Source organism: Ips typographus, unplaced genomic scaffold (genome assembly GCF_016097725.1).
Source record: "Ips typographus isolate SLU unplaced genomic scaffold, UJ_Ityp_2.0 IpsContig82, whole genome shotgun sequence".
Lineage (NCBI taxonomy): Eukaryota > Metazoa > Arthropoda > Insecta > Coleoptera > Curculionidae > Ips > Ips typographus.
The window spans coordinates 288,894-309,091 of NW_028098581.1; the positions used below are offsets into that span (position 1 = coordinate 288,894).

The following is a 20,198-nucleotide window of genomic DNA, read 5'->3' on the forward strand; positions in this document are numbered from 1 at the left end:
GACCGAAGACAGATTATCCAAATGTTTCTCTGTCCGTTACACGGTTTTCCTATGGTCGGTTTTGGATTTACCATACGTGTATAAGCCATAATCTACATGTTAAAAAAAAAGAAACAACTCGAAATTCGTGGATACCTAAAGTTAACAAGACCCAAACCATGGACAACGGCTGTTCCCTCTGGCTCCCCTTCAACCTTCCACCTGGGTTTTAATTGCATATTGTACACCCGAGCACCCACTGTGACGTCATGCAGCGTATCGCTTTATCCCAAACTCGGCTGAATATCTTCGATCTGTCATTTCTGTTGTGTTGCGATTTACGATGTCAACTAAAGGCGTGTTTTGGCTTGGCGTCAGTGTTTACTGGAGTGTTTACAATGCCTGTCTCATTTTAACTCATTCTGATATAAAAAGACGCCCTATGCTACTACAACTTAAAACTCAGGTTAGTAGTCCGTCAAAATACGCCTTAAACTTCCAACTTGTCAGCTGTCAGCTTGTCACTATGCATTGCTAGCTTTTTGTCGTGTTGTCATGAAAAAAATTGCCATGCATGCAGCATGCAGCTTAAAATAATTGTAGTTTATTTTAATTTATATTACAACTATCTAATAATTGACGAAGATTATACACTAAAATCAAGGAAATGTAGAGTTTTTGATATGCATAAGCACAATGGATACAACGGCTGCTTGCCCAGGTAAGATAACACTGATTACAGTGGCAAATTGATACATAACCTGTGTAACCAACATGGCTGCATTACTACAAATTTAACAAATCTTACAGAATCTTATCCCCTATATGCTGAATACTTCCCCATTTTTCATCTGGATGAGAAAGCACAACTTCTTTGAAGAAATTGTCCTATTTGAGGCCCATATTACCCACCAAGAAGTGCAACATATCAATAAAGTTGAAGAGCCAAATCATGTGCAATTTTTGCAACTACATTACAATGGTGGATAAAAAAGTAAGTTTTAAGGTGAGTTAACTGATTTTACTTAAATTAAAGGTGGGTTTATGCAGACGTTAAATTAAAGCAAATTAGAATTATACTAAATGAAAGTAAGGTTTGTAGTTACATTCAATTTTCAGTGCAATTTAGATGCCATCTTATTTTTAGTTCTTTTTTGATGAAATCCATGTCAGATTGTTTATTTAACTTACTTTTACCAAAATAAGGGTGGATGAATCACTTTCACACAGGAAAAACTCCTATGGCATTCTCCATACTAAACATAAATGACTTGTTTTTGAGCGGTACCAGCACCACCCGCCTGATTGTTGAACATTTTGTTTGGTGCCTAACAACCCTAGCAATGTTGTCAAACAGAACTGTTTTTCTGTTCAAAATTAGTAAAGTAATTCTAAAAATTGATTTTTAATTTCTTAAAATGTAAGTTTCCATATTTTTTCTCTTTTTCAGATCTTAATAATTATTGCTACATATATGAATCGGCCACTATGGTTAGCACTAGGTTACCATGCATCTTTTTCAATACATTTACAAAAAATAAACATTGCCCCTTGTACTAATCTGACACTAAGGTTAACATTGTCAACTGTAATTATAGATAGTAAAGTGTCACTTTGCATGTAAAAACTAAAAATACTTATTTAATTTACAAATTTTCAAGTTATTTAACTATTAAACCCTTCATGTACTTGGTGTAACCTGACCACTTTCAAAGGCATTTTTTTACTATTCTTTTCCCAACAAACAGCTCCAACCACCCATTTTTGGGTGGAACTAAGTTAAATAAACAATATGACATCAATTTCATCAACACAAACAACAAAAATATGGTTGCACCTATATCGCACCAGACCCAAAAATATACAGGGTGTTACAAATTTGAGTCGTTAGCATTGCTATCTCAGAAACTATAGTTGCGAAAGCTTTGGTAAAATGGAGGCAAAGTTGCGCCAAAAAATGGTCATTACTTCGGGAGATATCTGATAAAAACCACAAAAGTAAAATTTCTATTTTATTTTTTTACTACTTTATTATTGATTATTTTGGAAAATCAATGGCACCTTCTGGAGACACTTTTTTATGCTCTTCAAGAAAACAGCTTTAGTTTTCAGCTCCGACGTTTCGTTTTTTAGATACCATCAACAACTTCATTTCTTCAAATACGGACCTGAACTTTTTATTTCATTTTTTAGGAGCTACACTTACTTACCTCCCAAAACTAATGATGTGCCACACTTGTCAAAAAATTATACCTAGTGTACTTAGGTACTTGTTTTTTTTTTTTTAATCCATTTGTAATTCATATGTTGTCATAATGAGTAGATAATTTAGATTGATATGATTTAAGATTTAGGTTTTGCTCTTTTTAACACTAAAAATAAAGTTTAAGCTGTTTCATCAAAATTCAACCTCAAATTCAAACATGTGAGTATTTGAAAAATAAATAATTCACCAAAAAACCAACCAGCAATGAACCTAATTATTAAATTATATCAAACTAAATTATCTACTTATTATGACAACATATCAATTTCAATTGCTTAATTTATTTAAAAAACTTTAAGTACCAAGTATGTACATAATACACTAGATATACTTTTTTGACAAGTGTGACACATCATTGGTTTCAGAAGGTCTGTAGCTACTAAAAAACGAAATAAAAAGTTTAGGTCGGTATTTGAAACATTGAAGTTGATGATGGTATCTAAAAAACAAAACGTCGGAGCTGAAAACGAAAGCTGTTTTCTTGAAGAGCATAAAAAAGTGCCTCCACAAGGTGCTATTGATTTTACAAAATAATCGCTAATAAATTTTAGCAAAAAACGTTAAATGCAAAACTAGTAGATATTTAGGTCTACTTTATTCTTAGATAAACAGTTATTATACAGGGTGTCCCAAATTTGAGTAACAAACCAAACAAACTTATGTTTTTTTAAATACAGTGACCAACTTTTTATACGCTATTTGAATTCTACGTCAAATTCTAGGCCTAATGGATGTAGAATGTCTGTATCCATATTCAACTGTTTCCACAGCAGCATCCTTGATTGATTCAATTTTGACCTCCTCCTTAACTTCCTTATTTTTGATTTCAGCAAAAAACGTTAAATACAAAACTAGTAGATATTTAGGTCTACTTTATTCTTAGAGAACCAGTTATTATACAGGGTGTCCCAAATTTGAGTAACGAAACAAACTTATGTTTTTTTTAAATACAATGACCAACTTTTTATCTTCTTCTTAGTTCTAGGCCTAACTGATGTAAAATGTCTGTATCTATATTCAACTGTTTCCGAAGCAGCATCTGTTACTTTAACAATGTTGCCTCAACTATGTGATTAAGGGTTTATTTAGTTACTCAAATTTGGGACACCCTGTATAATAACTGTTTATCTAAGAATAAAGTAGACTTAAATATCTACATCTAAATTGATACAACATGTTTTTTTACTAAAATCAAAAATAACGAAGTTAAGGAGGAGGTCAGAATTCAATCAATCAAGGACACTGCTGCGGAAACAGTTGAATATCGATACAGACATTTTACATCAGTAACGCCTATTTGACGCAGAATTTAAATATCGGATAAAAAGTTGATCATTGTATTTAAAAAAAACATAAGTTTACTTCGTTACGCAAATTGGGACACCCTGTATAATAACTGTTTATCTAAGAATAAAGTAGATCTAAATGTCTACTAGTTTCGTAATTAACGTTTTTCCCTAAAACCAAAATTAAGGAAGTAAGGGGGTGGTCAAAATTCAATCAATCAAGGACGCCGCTGCGGAAACAGTTCAATATCGATACAGACATTTTACATCAATTAGGCCTAGAACTTGATGTAGAATTTAAATATCGATTAAAAAGTCGGTCATTGCATTTAAAAAAAGACATAAGTTCGTTTGTTACTCAAATTTGGGACACCCTGTATATTAACTGTTCATCTAAGAATAAAGTAGACCTAAATATCTACTAGTTTTGTATTTAACGTTTTTTGCTAAAATCAAAATTAAGGAAGTTAAGGGGGTGGTCAAAATTCAATCAATCACCCTGTACATTGGTATAAACAACTTTTGATGTACTAATTTGTTTTCACAGGTTTTTTTTACCTTGTGCTTAATTGTTTGATTACAGTTTTTGTTTTGTGTTTTGTTATTTGCTCAATTCACTTATGTCAGTTTCCCCAACTTTGGCTAAGTAGATTATAAGGACATCTCAGATAAGTTTACTTTAGACTGTTGTTGCATAGTTATTTTGCATCGGATCTGTCACATTCAAACTTGAACTGAGCTAGTTGTACCGGGTGACCCAATGAGACTGTTTCTCGACCATATCTCGGGAACCGTTCGTTGTATAACTTTGGTGTAAAAAAAATTATTGGGTAAATCGGCCATGAAGAATCGCAGGAAAATATTTTCAAGATCTAAAAATAACCACCAGACGGCATAACTGACATTTAAATTTTAAAATCGCATTTTCTCTAAATTTCTCATAATAAACTAAAAAGTTTTTTTCACATTTTGAAAGAGAACCAGTTTATCTATAATTTTGGTTAAATAAAATGTTCAGTTATTTGAAAAACAAAGATGGTGTGGGGTGTTTAATTGTTTTTGCAATAACCTGCTTTAACTTTTTAACGGTTTGACCGATTTTAACAAATTTGGTATCGTCGAAAAGAGCATTCTTTGGGCAATCAGAATCAACTAAAATATAGTTATTTTAGTTGAACCTTTCTCCGCCAGGGGGCTAGTTATGACACCATGACCCAAATACTAAAAAAAAATCAGAAAAGTCAAATGAAATGATATGACTTTTTCTTTATGAAAAAGTAGCCAAATAACATCCAAATAGGCTAGGGAAAACCGTTTTTCAAAATCTCGATCCTAACCTAACCTCAAATATTGGAAAAATTAGATTAATGGATCTTTGAAGGCCAAGGATCGCGCGGTAAATGTTCTAAAACTATTAAATATTTAGCTACAAAATGAATAAGATGTTAAAGAGGCAATTGTGAGTTTAAATAGAATTCATTTAGGCATTATTTAAAAAAACATATATCATCAGAACATTCATGTTGCTCCAAAGGGACTAAACGCATCCTGAACTTATTAAGTCACTTTAATATTACTCTTGAAATTCTTACTTACCTTTAGTTTAGCAAAGAAGCCTAAAAACCCAAATAAATATACTATAACCAAATTACACATATTTTGGAACCATTAACAAAGATTTTTTGTCAAATTTGATGCCCCAAATCTAACATTTTGGGTAAAATTTTAAAATGTTTTTTTTTTTTTGCGATTTTTTTATCTCTGGGGAAGGATTAAGGATATAGTCTTTGCAACAAGGCCAACTTCCCGCGAGGATATGATTGCAAGAATTAGAAATGCCATCTTGAACATCCCAAGAGCTGAAATTGAGGCGTCTTCAGATGTGCATTCAAAATAACGGAGGCCATTTTGAACACCTGAGTCGCCATTAGATCTCTTTCTTTTTCCGTCTCATGGGTTTTATTAAAAAACGAAAAAAAAAACAGTTTAAAATTTTACGCAAAATGATTTGGGCATCAAATTTGACAAAAAGACTTTGTTAATGATTCCAAAGTATGTGAAATTTGGATATAGTTATTTATTTGGGTTTTTAGGCTTCTTTTTTAAACTAAAAGTAAGTAAGAATTCCAAGAGTAATATTAAAGTGACTTAATAAGTTCAGGATGCGTTTAGTCCCTTTGGAGCAACATGAATGTTCTGATGATATATATTTTTTTAAATAATGCCTAAATAAATTCTATTTAGACTCACAACTGCCTCTTTAACATCTTATTCATTTTGTAGCTAAATATTTAATAGTTTAAAACATTTACCACGCGATCCTTGGCTTTCAAAGATTCATTAATCTAATTTTTCCAATATTTGATGTTAGGATCGAGATTTTGAAAAACGGTTTTCCCTGGCCTATTTGGATGTTATTAGGCTATATCTATATTTGGACATATCATTTCATTTGATTGTTCTGATTTTGTTTAGTATATGGGTCATGGTGTCAAAACTAGCCCTCTGGCGGAGAAAGGTTCAACTAAAATAACTATATTTTGGTTGACTTATTGCCCAAAGGATTGTTACGGTCTGGGCCTACTATGCTCGATACTTTTTAACGAGCGCTCGCTTCGGGATGAAACCGATGCGCCGCAATATCTGGCCGGGCGCGTATTAAAGTAGGCCACAGTTAGGAAGCGCTACCTGGAAGATTCTTGAATGGTCAAGGCAACCCGCGAAGCGTTTCGCGGTCATTCTAGAACGTGGTTTGCGAATATAAAAGACGCGGTGTCAACCGCAGTAGTAGTGAATTTGGGAACGCGGTTAAGTTTAAATAGTGGAATAATTGTGGAATTGTAGTAGTGTTTTTAGTAGCTGTGTTAATTATTGTACGGAGTGTTTTGAAGTGTAATAAATTTATTAATTGTTGAGTTAAATTGACTTTGTGTGAACCCACGGGAAAATCGTAACAAATGCTCTTTTCAACGATACGAAATTTGTTAAAATCGGTCAAACCGTTAAAAAGTTAAAGCAGGTTATTGCAAAATCAATTGAACACCCCACACCATCTTTGTTTTTCAAATAACTGAAAATTTTATTTAACGAAAATTATAGATAAACTGGTTCTCTTTCAAAATGTGAAAAAAACTTTTTAGTTCATTATGGGAAATTTAGAGAAAATGCGATTTTAAAATTTAAGATGGCAGTTACGCCCTCTGGTGGTTGTTTTTAGAACTAGAAAATATTTTCCAGCGATTCTTCATGGCCCAATAATTTTTTTTACACGAAAGTCCTACGACGAATGGCTCCCGAGATATGGCCGAGAAACAGTCTTATTGGGTCAACCGGTACATACTTAAATTTGTCTTGGAAGTGTGGGGGAAACAGGCATTAGGCCCACAGAGCCCTTTGTCGGAAAAATCTGACAAAGGAAGAAAACATTAATCAAGATAAGATGTAATTGACATTTGTCATTTGTCCAAATCCTATTCAGGCTATGTGCTATAAGCAAATAATAATAATAAGTAATATTAAGTTAAGAAAGTTAAAAGTTGACCAACTTCTTAATTTAACTTATCTAAACTTAATAGAAAATTCAGTTGCATAAATGCATGTTGCAATTACACATGTTGATGTTTCTTAGTACTAAATTAGTTTAGCTTAATTCTATTTTAATGTCCTGCATAAATTCACCTTTTACAGCATTGCTGTTTTCATTATTGTTTTACATTTAACACAGTAATCGTCATTATACACTTTAGTAAACCGAATTGCTCAACATTGAATTAATATGTATTATACAGGGTGTTTTTTAATGATTGCAAAAAATTATTTAAAAATCTATTCTACATCGAAAAATAATGACAGTTTATTTATACAGGGTGTTACAAATTTGATGCATTAGCATTGTTATCTCAGAAACTATAGTTGATAGAGCTTTAATTAAATTGAGGCAAAGTTGCGCATTTTATTGCTAAATAATTTGGTGAAAAAATTTAAAAATTTTTTATTACTTTGGGAGATATCCGACAAAAATCGAAAAAGTTTTGGGAAATCAATGCACCTTCTGGAGGCACTTTTTTATGCTCCTCAAGAAAATAGTTTTAGTTTTCAGCTCCGACGTTTCGTTTTTTAGATACCATCATCAACTTATTTTAATTAAATTAATTTAATTTTTCAAATACGGACCTAAACTTTTTATTTTGTTTTTTAGTAGCTACAGACCTTCCGAAACCAATGATATATCACGTCAAAAAAATATATCTAATGTATTACGTACTTGGTACTTTAAGTATTTTAAATAAATTAAGCAATTGAAATTGATATGTTGTCATAATGAGTAAATAATTTACTTTGATAAAATTCAAAATTAGGTTCATTGCTCCTTTGAAAAAAAGAGAGTTTCTTATAGTACTTTTCAATTCATTAATTTAAAAAAATATGTTTTTGGTTAATTATGTATTTTTCAGACACTCACGTGTTTGATTTCGAGGTTGAGTTTTGATGAAACAGCTTAAACTTTATTTTTAGTGTTAGAGCAAAACCTAATTCTTAAATCATGTCAAACTAAATTATCTACTCATTATGACAACATATGAATTCCAAAGGCATATTTAAAAAAAAAATAGGTACTTAAGTACAGCAGATATAATTTTTTGACAAGTGTGGCACATCATTAGTTTCAAGAGGTCTGTAGCTACTAAAAAACGAAATAAAAAGTTCAGGTCCGTATTGAAAAATTTAAGTTGATGATGGTATCTAAAAATCGAAACGTCGGAGCTGAAAACTAACTATTTTCTTAAAGAGCCTAAAAAAGTGCCTCCTGAAGGTGCCATTGATTTTCCAAAATAATCAATAATAAAGTAGTAAAAAAATAAAATAGGAATTTGACTTTCGCTTTTTGTCGGATATCTCCGGAAGTAATGAAATTTTTTTTTAACCAAATTGTTTAGCATTAAAATGCGCAACTTTGCCTTCATTTAACTAAAGCTCTATCAACTATAGTTCCTGAGATAGCAATGTTTTTGCATCAAATTTGTAACTGTACAAACCATATTTCAAAAATGCTTTGTTATGAAATTAATGAAATACTTGAGTGTTAGTTCTGTGTTATTGTTTGGGGTTTAAGGCCTTCTTTCTCCTTCCACAAACTTTTTAATGGTGCCACAATGATTTTTTTATGAAATATTTCTGTTAATTTAGAAACTTTTTTGCTTCTTTAGTTTTTTCTGTACTTGTCACAGTTTTCGAGAAAATAACAAATTTACAATTTTACAAATTTGTCAGAAAAAACATACCAATTTCTCTATCAATGTGCATTATGAAATTGAGATGTTTTTTCTGAAAATAAAAATTAAATCTGCTTGAAAACAGTTACCGATACTGAAGAAATAAATGATTTTCTTCCAAACACCCTGTATTTCTTTAACAAAGCATTTTTGAAATATGATCTACACAGGATAATTCAAATTCGACCCTCACCATTGGGATCTCAGAAGCCATAAGAGATACGAGAAAGTTTAAATTTGGGTAAAGTTGCGCAATTTAAAGCTCAACCAAATACCGTTTTAAAAATTTCGATTTTCCGAGTGCTTCCGAAGATATCCGAAAAAATCTGTAAAATTGATTTTTTGTTTTTATTTATTTCTAGCCTTATTTGAAGAGATATCCCAAATCTAAAAGCATCTTTTCTTTGTCATTTTCCCCAGCTATTCGATGATAGATTCCAATTTGCCACACGACGTTTCGTTTTTTGGCAGTCATCATCAATTTTCTTTTTTTTTATGGGCACCATATTGGATTTTTAGCCCACCAAATAGTACGTTTTATTCTGATTTTAGTGATGTATAATGACTTATGATTTGCTTCATAAATGACAAAATAAAATTCAATAAAAACTAATTCTACTTTAGTTGGCTTTGAGTTAATGAGACGTTTTATGAAATGTCATTATTTGACAGTACTTGTCAAACACGATAATTCGGACGATTATTAGAGCAAGTCAAGTTAAAAATGTATCTAGAAAAGAAACCGGCGCACAAAATGTTATTATTATACAAGGATTGCTGCAAAATTTAGGTTAATCAGAAGAGATTTGGTAGCATCTCTAACTTAAACCGGTCATTTATGTTTCCAAGAGAAAGATCATTATTTTAGGAACTTCATTTTTTGCCAAATTGATTTTTTTTGTAATGTTAATTGCAAGTTTAAATGATTTAATATGGGATTTTGAAAAACATCAAATCAAGCTATGTTTTGGTTAAGTTTTAACTAAATAAAGTTATGTGGTGCTGTTGGCTTACTGATTACAGTTTGTTTGCACTTATATTATTAACTTAGTACCAAATTTGTGTTGAAGCTTAAAATAATATTGCCTCGTTTTTCCTCATTGTGTCTAAGTATGTTCAGGCCAATTGCGTGTGACAAGTACTACCAAGTAATCTTCATAAAACCTCTCATAACCTCAAAGCCAACAAAGGTAAAATTAGTTTTTATTCAATTGTTTTGTTATTTATGGAGCAAATCATAACTGATTATACATCACTAAAATCAGCATAAAACGTACTATTTGGTGGGTTAAAAATCCAATATGGCCCCCATAAGAAAAAAGAAAGTTGATGATGGCTGCCAAAAAACGTCGGCCGGCAAATATGAATCTATCATCGAATAGCTGGGAAAAAGTGGCAATGAAAAGATGCTATTAGTTTTGGAATATCTCTTCAAATAAGGTTAGAAATAAATAAAATTAAAAATTGAAATTTTCAGTTTTTTTAAATATCTTCGGAAGTACTCGGAAAATCAAAATGTTTACTACTGCATTTGGTTGAGCTTTAAATGACGCAACTTTGTCCCAATTTAAACTTTCTCCCAATGGTGAGGGTCGAATTTGAATTACCTGTATAGCAAACTGGCATTATTTCTTGATGTATAATCGATGATTAAATTTTTTGCAATTGTTAAAAAACACCATGTATGTACTGTTGTCTAAAGACATGTTTAAAGTAATAGTAATAATGAGGTATAGTCTGATTATTATAACTTTAGTTGCATATCATAACAGAGGTGATTGTATTGCCAACCAAATTTACACAACATGACAATAACATTGCATAGATATGGAACACCGTTTTCCTCTTTAATGAGTTGAAGTGTAAAGTAATGTTTGCATGATCTGAAGTTTAAACCACACTATTGTCTGGTTACTTACATGATTATTTCAGGCAACTACTAAGCAAGGGCCGTTTTGACATACAAAAAATTTGCCCTATAAATCAATTTTTTTTTAAGATTATTTTTTTATTAGACCTTTGTTAACTTTTCCACATAATCGCCATTTAATTTCTAGCACCTTGACATACGGATAATAAAAGGTGTCTAAACTAGAGGATTTGCTTAATTAGTATATTAAGTGAGGCGGCCATTTCCGTAACGTTGCGAGTGACAAATTATAAAATTTTCAGTAGGTAAAAAATATATTTTTTAATGAAATATGTTTAATACGTTTAAAGGTATTATATTGCCAGGACTAACGTGACGTGTTGAATTGAATGCAAGTTTACTGCCTGGGATCTCGTTTCAGTGTGAAATAAAACACATAGTTACACACCATTAAATTTTATTAAATAAGTTCCTTAACCTAAACAACTCATAACTTACTAACTAATAAAATAAGCGGTTTACTAATCTTATAAAAACGTTACTAACTTCCAATAAAATCATAATTAAATAGGTGTAAGATCAATACACAAAAATAAAGTACAATAGTACTTACACTTCTAATGAAGATAGAATCTTGGAGAGAGGCTTGTCACTTGTAGCGCCATTTTCCGAGTTTCTGCTAGGCAAAGCAGGACTGACTGAAATTATCCCCTCTCTAGGATATAACTTCATGCCAAACACTGGTTCCACGGTAGGTTATACTCCGGTGCATAGTTTAGCTATTGCATCATAAGTGCAGGTGCATTTTAACCGCATTCCACATTTTTTATGTTTCCGTTCAAGTGAAATAAATTTCATTTATTTCTATCGTGACAATATAATACAGACATAACGTAAAAGATCGATAAACAATGGCTAGTTAAAAAATAGTCTAAAGGCAAAACGCTGTAAGGGTCAGAGTTTTGAACTGCTGTTTCCTATGGTCGAAATTCTTTTCAAGATAAATTTGGACACCCAGGTGATCCGAATTTCTCTTAAAAAAGCTTCTTAGCTTTACCGTCCAGAACGGGGAGCATTTGTTCGATCTCATTTTTTACGAAATACTAAAGTGAGTTTTAGTTTTTTGAAGCTGCATCGTTTTAAAGCTAATGCTACTTCAGGTTTGAGTACATTGGTCTGATTCCATCCAGCGACCTCACTATGTCCTTAAGCCACCATCACAATACCAAATTTACCTTTCGTTGTTGAAGTTGCGTAGCTGTTGAAATTTGTTTGTATTGAGTTTTACAGCGCCTTAAAAATAAGCATTTCCGGCGTTTTCACGGCAAAGTTACATTTTCTCTATTATTAATTCGAGAAAAAGATAGTATTCGGAGTAGAATAATGAAAAATAAATTGCTAGCAATTGCTCAACTCTACGTTTCATATAATTGCATAGCGGTACATACAACGTCATGACTTGCATCTCTCTTTTTATTGCGAAACGTGCTTTACTCGTATTGTTGACAGTTACCTTCAAAGATTTATGAAAATATCTGCAGCGGTTTTGAAGAAAAATAAATTCAGATTTGTTTATCCAAATTTAAGCAGCCTGTATAATAGGTTTTTTAAGGTCTTTTAGTAATAATTAGTTGTTTTAAAGTATGTCTTTGCACCATAATTATTTAGCAATAAAATGCGCATCTTTGCCTCCATCTCTCTCTATCAACTATAGTTTCTGAGATAGCAATGCTAATGCATCGAATTCGTAACACCCTGTGTAATAATTTTTTTAAACAAAGTCGGAATTAGTTTTTGAAAATGTTTGTTGGTTGTTCCGCTTATTTGTAGGTACCACCTTTTTTGTGAAGGTGCGGTAATAGTATATTCAAAAACTACTTTGCTTAATGCACACTTTACACTTTTTGGTCGGCTGTTGTTGAATTATTATAGGGGTTAAGGCAATGTTCAGTTGGATGATTAAAATAATGTTTCCTACGATCGTGTGGAAAAGTGTACTTTGCCGTACGATTTTTCAAAGCGGAAGTAGCACTTTTCCGCTGTAGTGCGGTAATAGTATATTTTATTAGTACAAAAATAAAGGTTTTTCCGTTCGCGTATAACTAATTCAGGTGTGAGGCAAAGCCGAACACCGGAAGACATGCAAACACGGAAAACCTATTTTTGGACGAATTATGAACGATATTTTTCATTATACTTCTTTAAAAACGAGGGAATAAAAACCAGACTTAAAAAAAAATGTCGACCCGAGTGTATTTATTGTACTCTTGCTATACTGTGGTAATGATTCCATCGTTCATGTTGTTTTGATGTATTATAATTTGAAAGTAACTAAAGTTAAAGTATTTTGTAATATATTCTTATATTTGATTTCGGGAGATTTATTACTCTTTTTTAAAATAATTGTTTCAAAACCATAAAATTTTTATCCTGCATTCTAAACAAAAATTACAATTAACAAAATTTCTTATTTAAAATTAAATATAAAAAAATCTCAACTATCTCGCTTATTTTCATAGATATAAAGTTGTGTTTTTTGCGACAGTTTGCTACTTTTGTTTGAAATTACACATGGCTACAGCAGAATTCTCATAACATTTTTTTGTTAGGGAAAAATTGAAAAATATCACTTTTGAGGTATCTCAGATATAATTTAAACTTTTTGAAGAAGTTAAAACGGATTTTTAAAGACATTTTCTGTAGAATCCAGTGACGTAGTAAATTTCTAGCGTCGTCGGTTTTTGAACTATGGTACAAACATTTGATTTTTTTTTAATGGAAACACTTAATGATTTAAAACCGCGAATATTTTTTGTCACTATTAAAAATTCCATTGTTGAACTGACGCTTTAACGGAATCTAGGAACTGATATGATGTGGTATAGTAATGTTTTGTTTTTTTTTGGGACGCTATTAATACGTTCCAACTCATAGACTTGAGTACAGATGGAACCAAATATTGCATGGGTTTTGTTCTTTGGTTACCAAGCCTCTATGGCCTGATGAGCCGTAGTACGGCGAAACGCATCAGAGGATTGGGATTAATAAACAAAAAATAAAATCTTACCATTTTTGTGATACGTTGTGAGTTAGGCGTAGGACTGTCAAACGCAGATTTTGATACAGATATTTTTTATTTATAAAATAATCACCTTTTAAAAATCGCAGAAGCAAGTGTTTGTTTTGCAAGCTTAGAGATTGGTTTCAAATACATACTAAAATTAATATATTTTTTTGTTCCAGATATTGTCCCGGTGGTGAGAAGCAAAACTAGTCGTCCAGGTGAAGAGTGGAATTCCTGTTTTTTTTATTAATAAATTGAAGATGGAGGCGGGGGTTGTGGGTAGTTTTATTTGCTTTATTGTTCTGCCATATGCAGCATTGAGCAATTACCGAGAACATATATTTTAGTTCCACATTAATGAAAACGTATTACTACTGTTACGTAATTTATTGATTCGACATCTTCACAATATTTGGCTCAAGAATTTTTATTTAATGTCTGAATAAAAGGCGAAGTATTAGGAAAAGTGTCATTCTTTTTAATGTCAATCTACGCATGGCGAACTGAGTAACTGTGCAGAAGTTGACATTGGGAGTGAACATAGACCAGCAATCAGCCATTTATATCTATCAAACGTACGATTTACTTTTCAACTGATTGACATTCTGCAGCAAAATCATTCGAGGAATAAATACGATTGCCACCTTTTTTATAAAAGAAAATCGTCTCTTGGAAAATAGGGGAGCAAAAACACAGTAAACGAAAATTTGTCGAGAGGTTAATAGGTACTTAGGTGATTTTTTCAATCGCTTTTTTATGCAAGATAATTAAAAACACACAAAACATTTATAAATCCAAATTAAAACTTTATTAAAGAACGAACTCTAAAACTTAACTAATTGCATATTATGTCAACATTTACAATAGTATTTTGTATTGAATTTTGCAGACTTTAAAAGTTCTGGTTTATCACTTAACGGTGAATACAATTCCGGACAGGAGGGCATAATGCTAGAACGTATGCAAAGTTCTGCTGTCACCATTTCAGTTATATAACCGGTTCATTAAGTTGAAAATCTTTCCCATAAGCATTGCTACAAGGAACTGATATCACTATCTGAACTATTTGTTTCAAAGTTAGATCTTCCACATTTTTGGCAAAGTGCACCACTTGTCTGCGGCAGAAATATCATCGTTTATGAAAGACGCAGATGCCTTTTTCGAGCAGACAAAATTTGTCAAGCTCTCCACCTGGTTTTCATTAAAACCCTTAAATGCATGACTTTTTTTTTTAATTCCGATTATCATAAATACTGTACTTTGCATTGGTCTTAATATGGGAAAAATAAGGAAAAAATCTACATTATGTTTTTTTACTTTATTTTTAGAAAAAACTGTTTGTTGCCAAATGGCAACATCATGTATTACAAGCCAAGAGACTCACATGTGAAAATTTTTAAAACAGTTGTTCTTCCGATTTAAACAAAGATCTGAACACCGCATTTTTCGCATTTGGTATGCGTAAAACCTTTACATTTTGGAAACTTGCACCTCATCTTGGCTTCTTGAAGGACTGGCCAGTGCCCCGTTTGGTCAGTACGAACTTCCATGGGCGGCAGGTGCTTCATTGGACCCCTTGTTCTTTTTTCTTTCAATTCGTTTTCCAGGCTAGTACTCGGACGACCGCGTTTGCTAGAGAGAGCTCTGACATTACACAAATTATAAGCAACTTCTGCTCTAAATTGAGCTTGGATTTTTGGCTTGAAACCAGGCTGCGTTTTCGAAAGCACTCGTTTGTAGAGTAGCCAGGCATTTACCAAACTCAAATCCAGGAGATGATAGAAAATACGCATGTACCATTTGCGGCTTTTCAGTTTTATCTTATATCTTCCCATGAAGCTGTCTAGTAAATCAACGCCCCCCATATGTCGGTTATACTCGGAAACAATGAATGGGCACTCAACTTCCACAGATTTTTTCTCTTTGCGATCGAATCGTTTCACTTTGGAGGTAGGTTTTTTTCCTGCGAAAGATGACGCTAAAGTTACATATTTATTATCTTTCCACACAACAGTAGAAATGTCATCACCGTCCACTAATGCAACCAACTCGTGGCTTGTCCCACGTTCCGCTTTCTTCATAGCAGCTTCCAGTGGCAATTTGCAATTTGGTATTCTGTTTCGCCGTATTGTGCCGAGAGAAAGAATTCCTTCTTTGGCCAAATGTACCATCAGCTGCAAAGATGTGTAGTAATTGTCGTGATACAGTCTGTAATTCTTTTGGCGAGGAATAATTCTGGCTAAGCGTAGAACCAAATTGGAAGTAACACCAAAATTGGGTTCATCATCAGGTTGATCAAATTTTTGCTCACCAGTATAAATTTCGAATTTATAAGCAAACCCCGAATGGCCTGACATCACAAAAAATTTGAAGCCCCATTTATGAGGGTTCATTGGCATATATTGCTTCGCATTATTATTATTTTTCTCCGTATGAACGTACAGGCCCATCGGGAGTTCCAACAACAATAATGGCTCATCATAGTTCGTCCTCTTTCTTACATAGCCCTCAGTGTTACATGAAATATAAGACAAAAGGTTAGTATGTGTTACTTAAGGCTTAATATACAATATTATGTCTTATAACAAAATTAATTTGAGCATCATTCGTAACCTTTATTTATTTGTTAGTATGTACGATCCATTTTTCATTAAAAAATAAAAAATGGAACGTGTGAAATTCATTTTCCAAATGCTGTAAAGCAAGGAATCCCGTGTATGTATCGCGTAATCAAAATTAGTCGAACTTTTATGTTAGTAGCTCGTTATCAACCAACAAGATTGTCGGAGCGTCGTGTCAGGAATATTCGCCTCTTCAGCGAAACATTTTTTATCACACCTATTAGTTCATGGCGCTAAAAAAATAATTGGATTAATTTCATGACTAGATTATACTCGCTATTTGGGGATAATATGACATCATACATTCCAAATTTTTTTTTATTATATACTTTTTTTTTATATATATCATCCACTTGTGTATATCACGTCTGTATCAACATATGCATATATATATAGCCATTAAAATACAAAACAATAATAAGGTAACATAAATTAAATTGTAGACCTCATAGCTGCTGATAAGTAGCATATGGCCCCATGTCGTTAAACGATTCTAATTGCGCGATAAACGGCTGTGTTACCGCGTGTCTAAGAACTTCTTCAGTTTGTTGCTGAATAATGGGTCCCCCTTCTTGCACCTGCGCCAGGTTTTCCGGATTCGGGCATAGTGCCGGATTGCGGTCGACCTGACTTGTGTGTGATTCAGGAGGTCCAAATGCACCTCCAGAAGATGTGCCAGCAGAACTGATTTCTGATGTTTCATCCCTTTCTTGTGTTTGGGGCACTACTGGTACCCGAAACTGATATGTCATATCATTTACATAAGCATGCGGATATGGCGGATGACCTGGTTGACTCAAAAATTGAGTTCTCCCGTACACACATGTAGCACAAGGACATCCTTGCACAAATACATTTTCCCATGCTCGCCAAAAATCCTCAGGTCGATATTGAGGTTGTTGGGGTGATATGCAAATTGCACAATCACATGCCGAAAACGGAATACCCCCTTGACGTACTTTCTCGCTTAGTAGAAGTATGGTATACTCCGTATGAATGATTTGAGTCCACAGGCCAAGTAGAGATTTTGTAATCCCCAATAATTGTATTGGTACCACTTGATCAAACTCTCCTTGCAGTTCCCACAACTGGTACAGTGCCAATTTGTATAAATACAGTTTGGTGTTTATTTCGGTAACACACCTAATATAAAACAAGAAATTCACTATCCATTCCATTTTTGGCACTTTCGCGAAAATTATAGGTTAACTTCACCCAAATGTTACTTCACGACCGATTTCTAAAATGACACTGTAAATTGTTGTCCCATTCGGGTTTATTTAAACCAATCTAGTAATTAGTCATTATTCATAACTGCGCGTAGCGATGAATCAAATTTGTCTTATCGCTCGCGAATTAGTTGCTTTCTTTACCAAATGCATAAACAACTATATGGTCAAGGTGATTATTACACCGACAACATCATTATTTATCTTTATTCGTTTGTAGGTACCTACATCACAATAACAATATTCAATGTTTTTATTTCCATTACATGTAACCATTTTTTATCTCATAGGGAAAATTAAACTGATATCTATTCTTGAATTTTAAGAATTTGCGCAATAAAAATTCAGACGCAGATAACAGAATAAAATCCTTGGGCCCTGTAAAAATAGGTACATAGCTCAATATGTGGAGCCGTACATTATAATTGTTACTTTGTTTTAAACATTATGCTTAATTGCATTTTTGCATTTTATGCATTAATCGGTCTGCAATGAACAATGTCTGGTCTCATTAAGATATTATTCCGAACTGGCCAAATCAGCGAATCCCATGGGTTTAAGCATGGTGCACCATGTAACTGTTGGGAAAACATTTCTCTGATAACCTTAACATTTGACAAGTTCATCGTCTGGAAGCATTTTGCTAATTTCAGCATCCTGGCTTTCCGGTGGAGAGGGATCTGAATTGTATTTATACGGTTTTCTTATCACATTCTCCACAGTTCGTCCTCTGACCCACACGAAACTTTACCGTGCATTTTTGTCGTGTGTTTCGTAGTGCATTTATAGTCTTTTGTAGTGCATTGTGTCATTTTTAAAAGTAAGTATAAGTGGTTTTTTTTTTTTCCTTTTATTCATCATTTCCATATATTTTTCCTTCCAAAGAAAAATTCTCTTTGTTTCGCTATCCAATGTTAACAATATCCTCCCTTTCAGATGGAACCTGGAAATGAAGTCGACACCGAAAAGGGCCGGGGCCGCGGTGCCCGTCTGATGGCCCTATTGGCTGCCCAGCGGGCCCGACGAACCGTGGGTGCGTCCAGCCTAAAACTGGGGCCTGGAGTGGAAGCTGGTCCTTCTGCGACCAGCGAGGTGGAGGCTCCCCCTCAGGTGGCAGGTGAGGTGGAGGCTCCTCCTGGGGTTCCAGCATCCCCAGAAGAAGAAAAAATAGAAGAGGAAGGCGGCGTCAACGACGCCTCAACAGCGGTGGCGCCGCGTTTGGCTGTCGAAGCCATAGGCAGCAATGCAAAAACAGTAAACTTTTATTTTTTTAAAATAAAGAAAACAAAAGTAAATTATTAACCGAAATGCTTGTATTATTTTTGTTGCGGGGTTCCTTCTGGTGTCCATGGGTCATGGTAATGTAAAATTCTGCTTACATGGACCACTTCAGTTTTAGATTTTGGCGAAATGCCCTTTCGTATTTCATAGTCCACATCAGACATTTTCCGATTTATGTAATAAGGACCAAACCATCTAAGCAGTAATTTTTCACTTTTTCCTACTTTCCTGATAGGGGTGAAAACTTTTACTTGGTCCCCCACTTCAAATTCAACATGGCGGTGTTTACAATCATAACGTAATTTATCTATGTCTTGACGCCGTTTTATATTTTCAACTGCCAAATTTCTGACTGCCAAACCAATGTCTCTAATTTGGTCGCTATTACTACTTTCTAAGGGTGGCAACAAGTTTGCTTCTGTTGGTAAAATAGGTTCACGACCGTACACCAGCATGAATGGTGAGAATTTAGTACTATCTTGTTTTGCAGAATTGTACGCAAAAGTCACATGTGGAAGATATTCATCCCAATTTGATTGATCAGTATTAGTATACATAGATAACATATTGGCTAAAGTTTTATTAAATCTTTCTGTTAAGCCATTAGTTGCGGGATGATATGCAGTAGTAAACTGACTCGTTGTCCCCATCTTTTTTAGCAATTCCGTAACCAATTCTGATTGAAAAACTTTCCCTCTATCGCTTAACAATTCCTTGGGTGCACCGTGTTTTGTAATAATTCTCTCCAGTATAAATTTCGCTACAGGTCCGGCTTTGCCGCTCGGTAATGCGTCAGTCTCCGCCCACCTTGTGGCGTAATCTGTCGCTACCACTATCATGGTTTTTCCGCTGCTACTTCTGCGAAACGGACCTAACAAATCTATCCCAACTTTTTCAAATGGGGTGCCAACTGGAATAGGATGTAACAGACCGATAGGCTTTTGATTTTGTTGGCCTTTCCTGGCCTGACAATCCGGGCATCCTTTTACAAAACGTTCCACGTCCTTTTGCAACCCTTGCCAATAGTATCTTTGTTTTATCTTTGCTAGGGTTTTTGACAATCCCAAATGGCCACTCAGCGGTTCTGAGTGGTGGGAGTACAAAATTTCCCCTATTAACTGTTGCGGTATCACTAAAAGTTTAGTCCGGCCCACTTCATGCGGGTTTATACGGTACAAAACTTCTGACTCAAGTCTAAAATTTTTCGCTTGCTTACGTATACCAATTGTAGCTTCTTCAGGATGTTTTATAGCCTGAATTATTTCCAAAATGTTTTTATCTTTTGCTTGCAATTCCGCAATGTTACGCATATCCAATAGAAAGGTTGGT

The 20,198-nt window shown here is 33.6% G+C and overlaps 1 protein-coding gene and 1 long non-coding RNA gene across 2 annotated transcripts; both read left to right on the plus strand.

Moving 5' to 3' along the window:
* Nucleotides 1-396: 396 nt before the first annotated feature.
* Nucleotides 397-15,891, plus strand: LOC145739965 (uncharacterized). The gene is made up of 4 exons (XR_014181308.1): nucleotides 397-700; nucleotides 790-985; nucleotides 13,918-15,688; nucleotides 15,753-15,891. It is a non-coding gene; the product is annotated as an uncharacterized LOC145739965 (long non-coding RNA).
* Nucleotides 15,892-18,208: 2,317 nt separating this feature from the next.
* Nucleotides 18,209-18,896, plus strand: LOC145739964 (uncharacterized). The gene is made up of 2 exons (XM_081995288.1): nucleotides 18,209-18,408; nucleotides 18,525-18,896. The coding sequence occupies exon 2, from the start codon at nucleotides 18,525-18,527 to the stop codon at nucleotides 18,888-18,890; it is 366 nt and encodes a 121-aa protein (XP_081851414.1). The 5' UTR covers nucleotides 18,209-18,408; the 3' UTR covers nucleotides 18,891-18,896.
* The last annotated feature ends 1,302 nt before the right edge of the window (nucleotides 18,897-20,198 follow it).

Bases quoted from the DNA above. Each gene is read 5' to 3' on its own strand.
- LOC145739964 (XM_081995288.1), top strand. From the start codon at position 18,525: ATGGAACCTGGAAATGAAGTCGACACCGAAAAGGGCCGGGGCCGCGGT.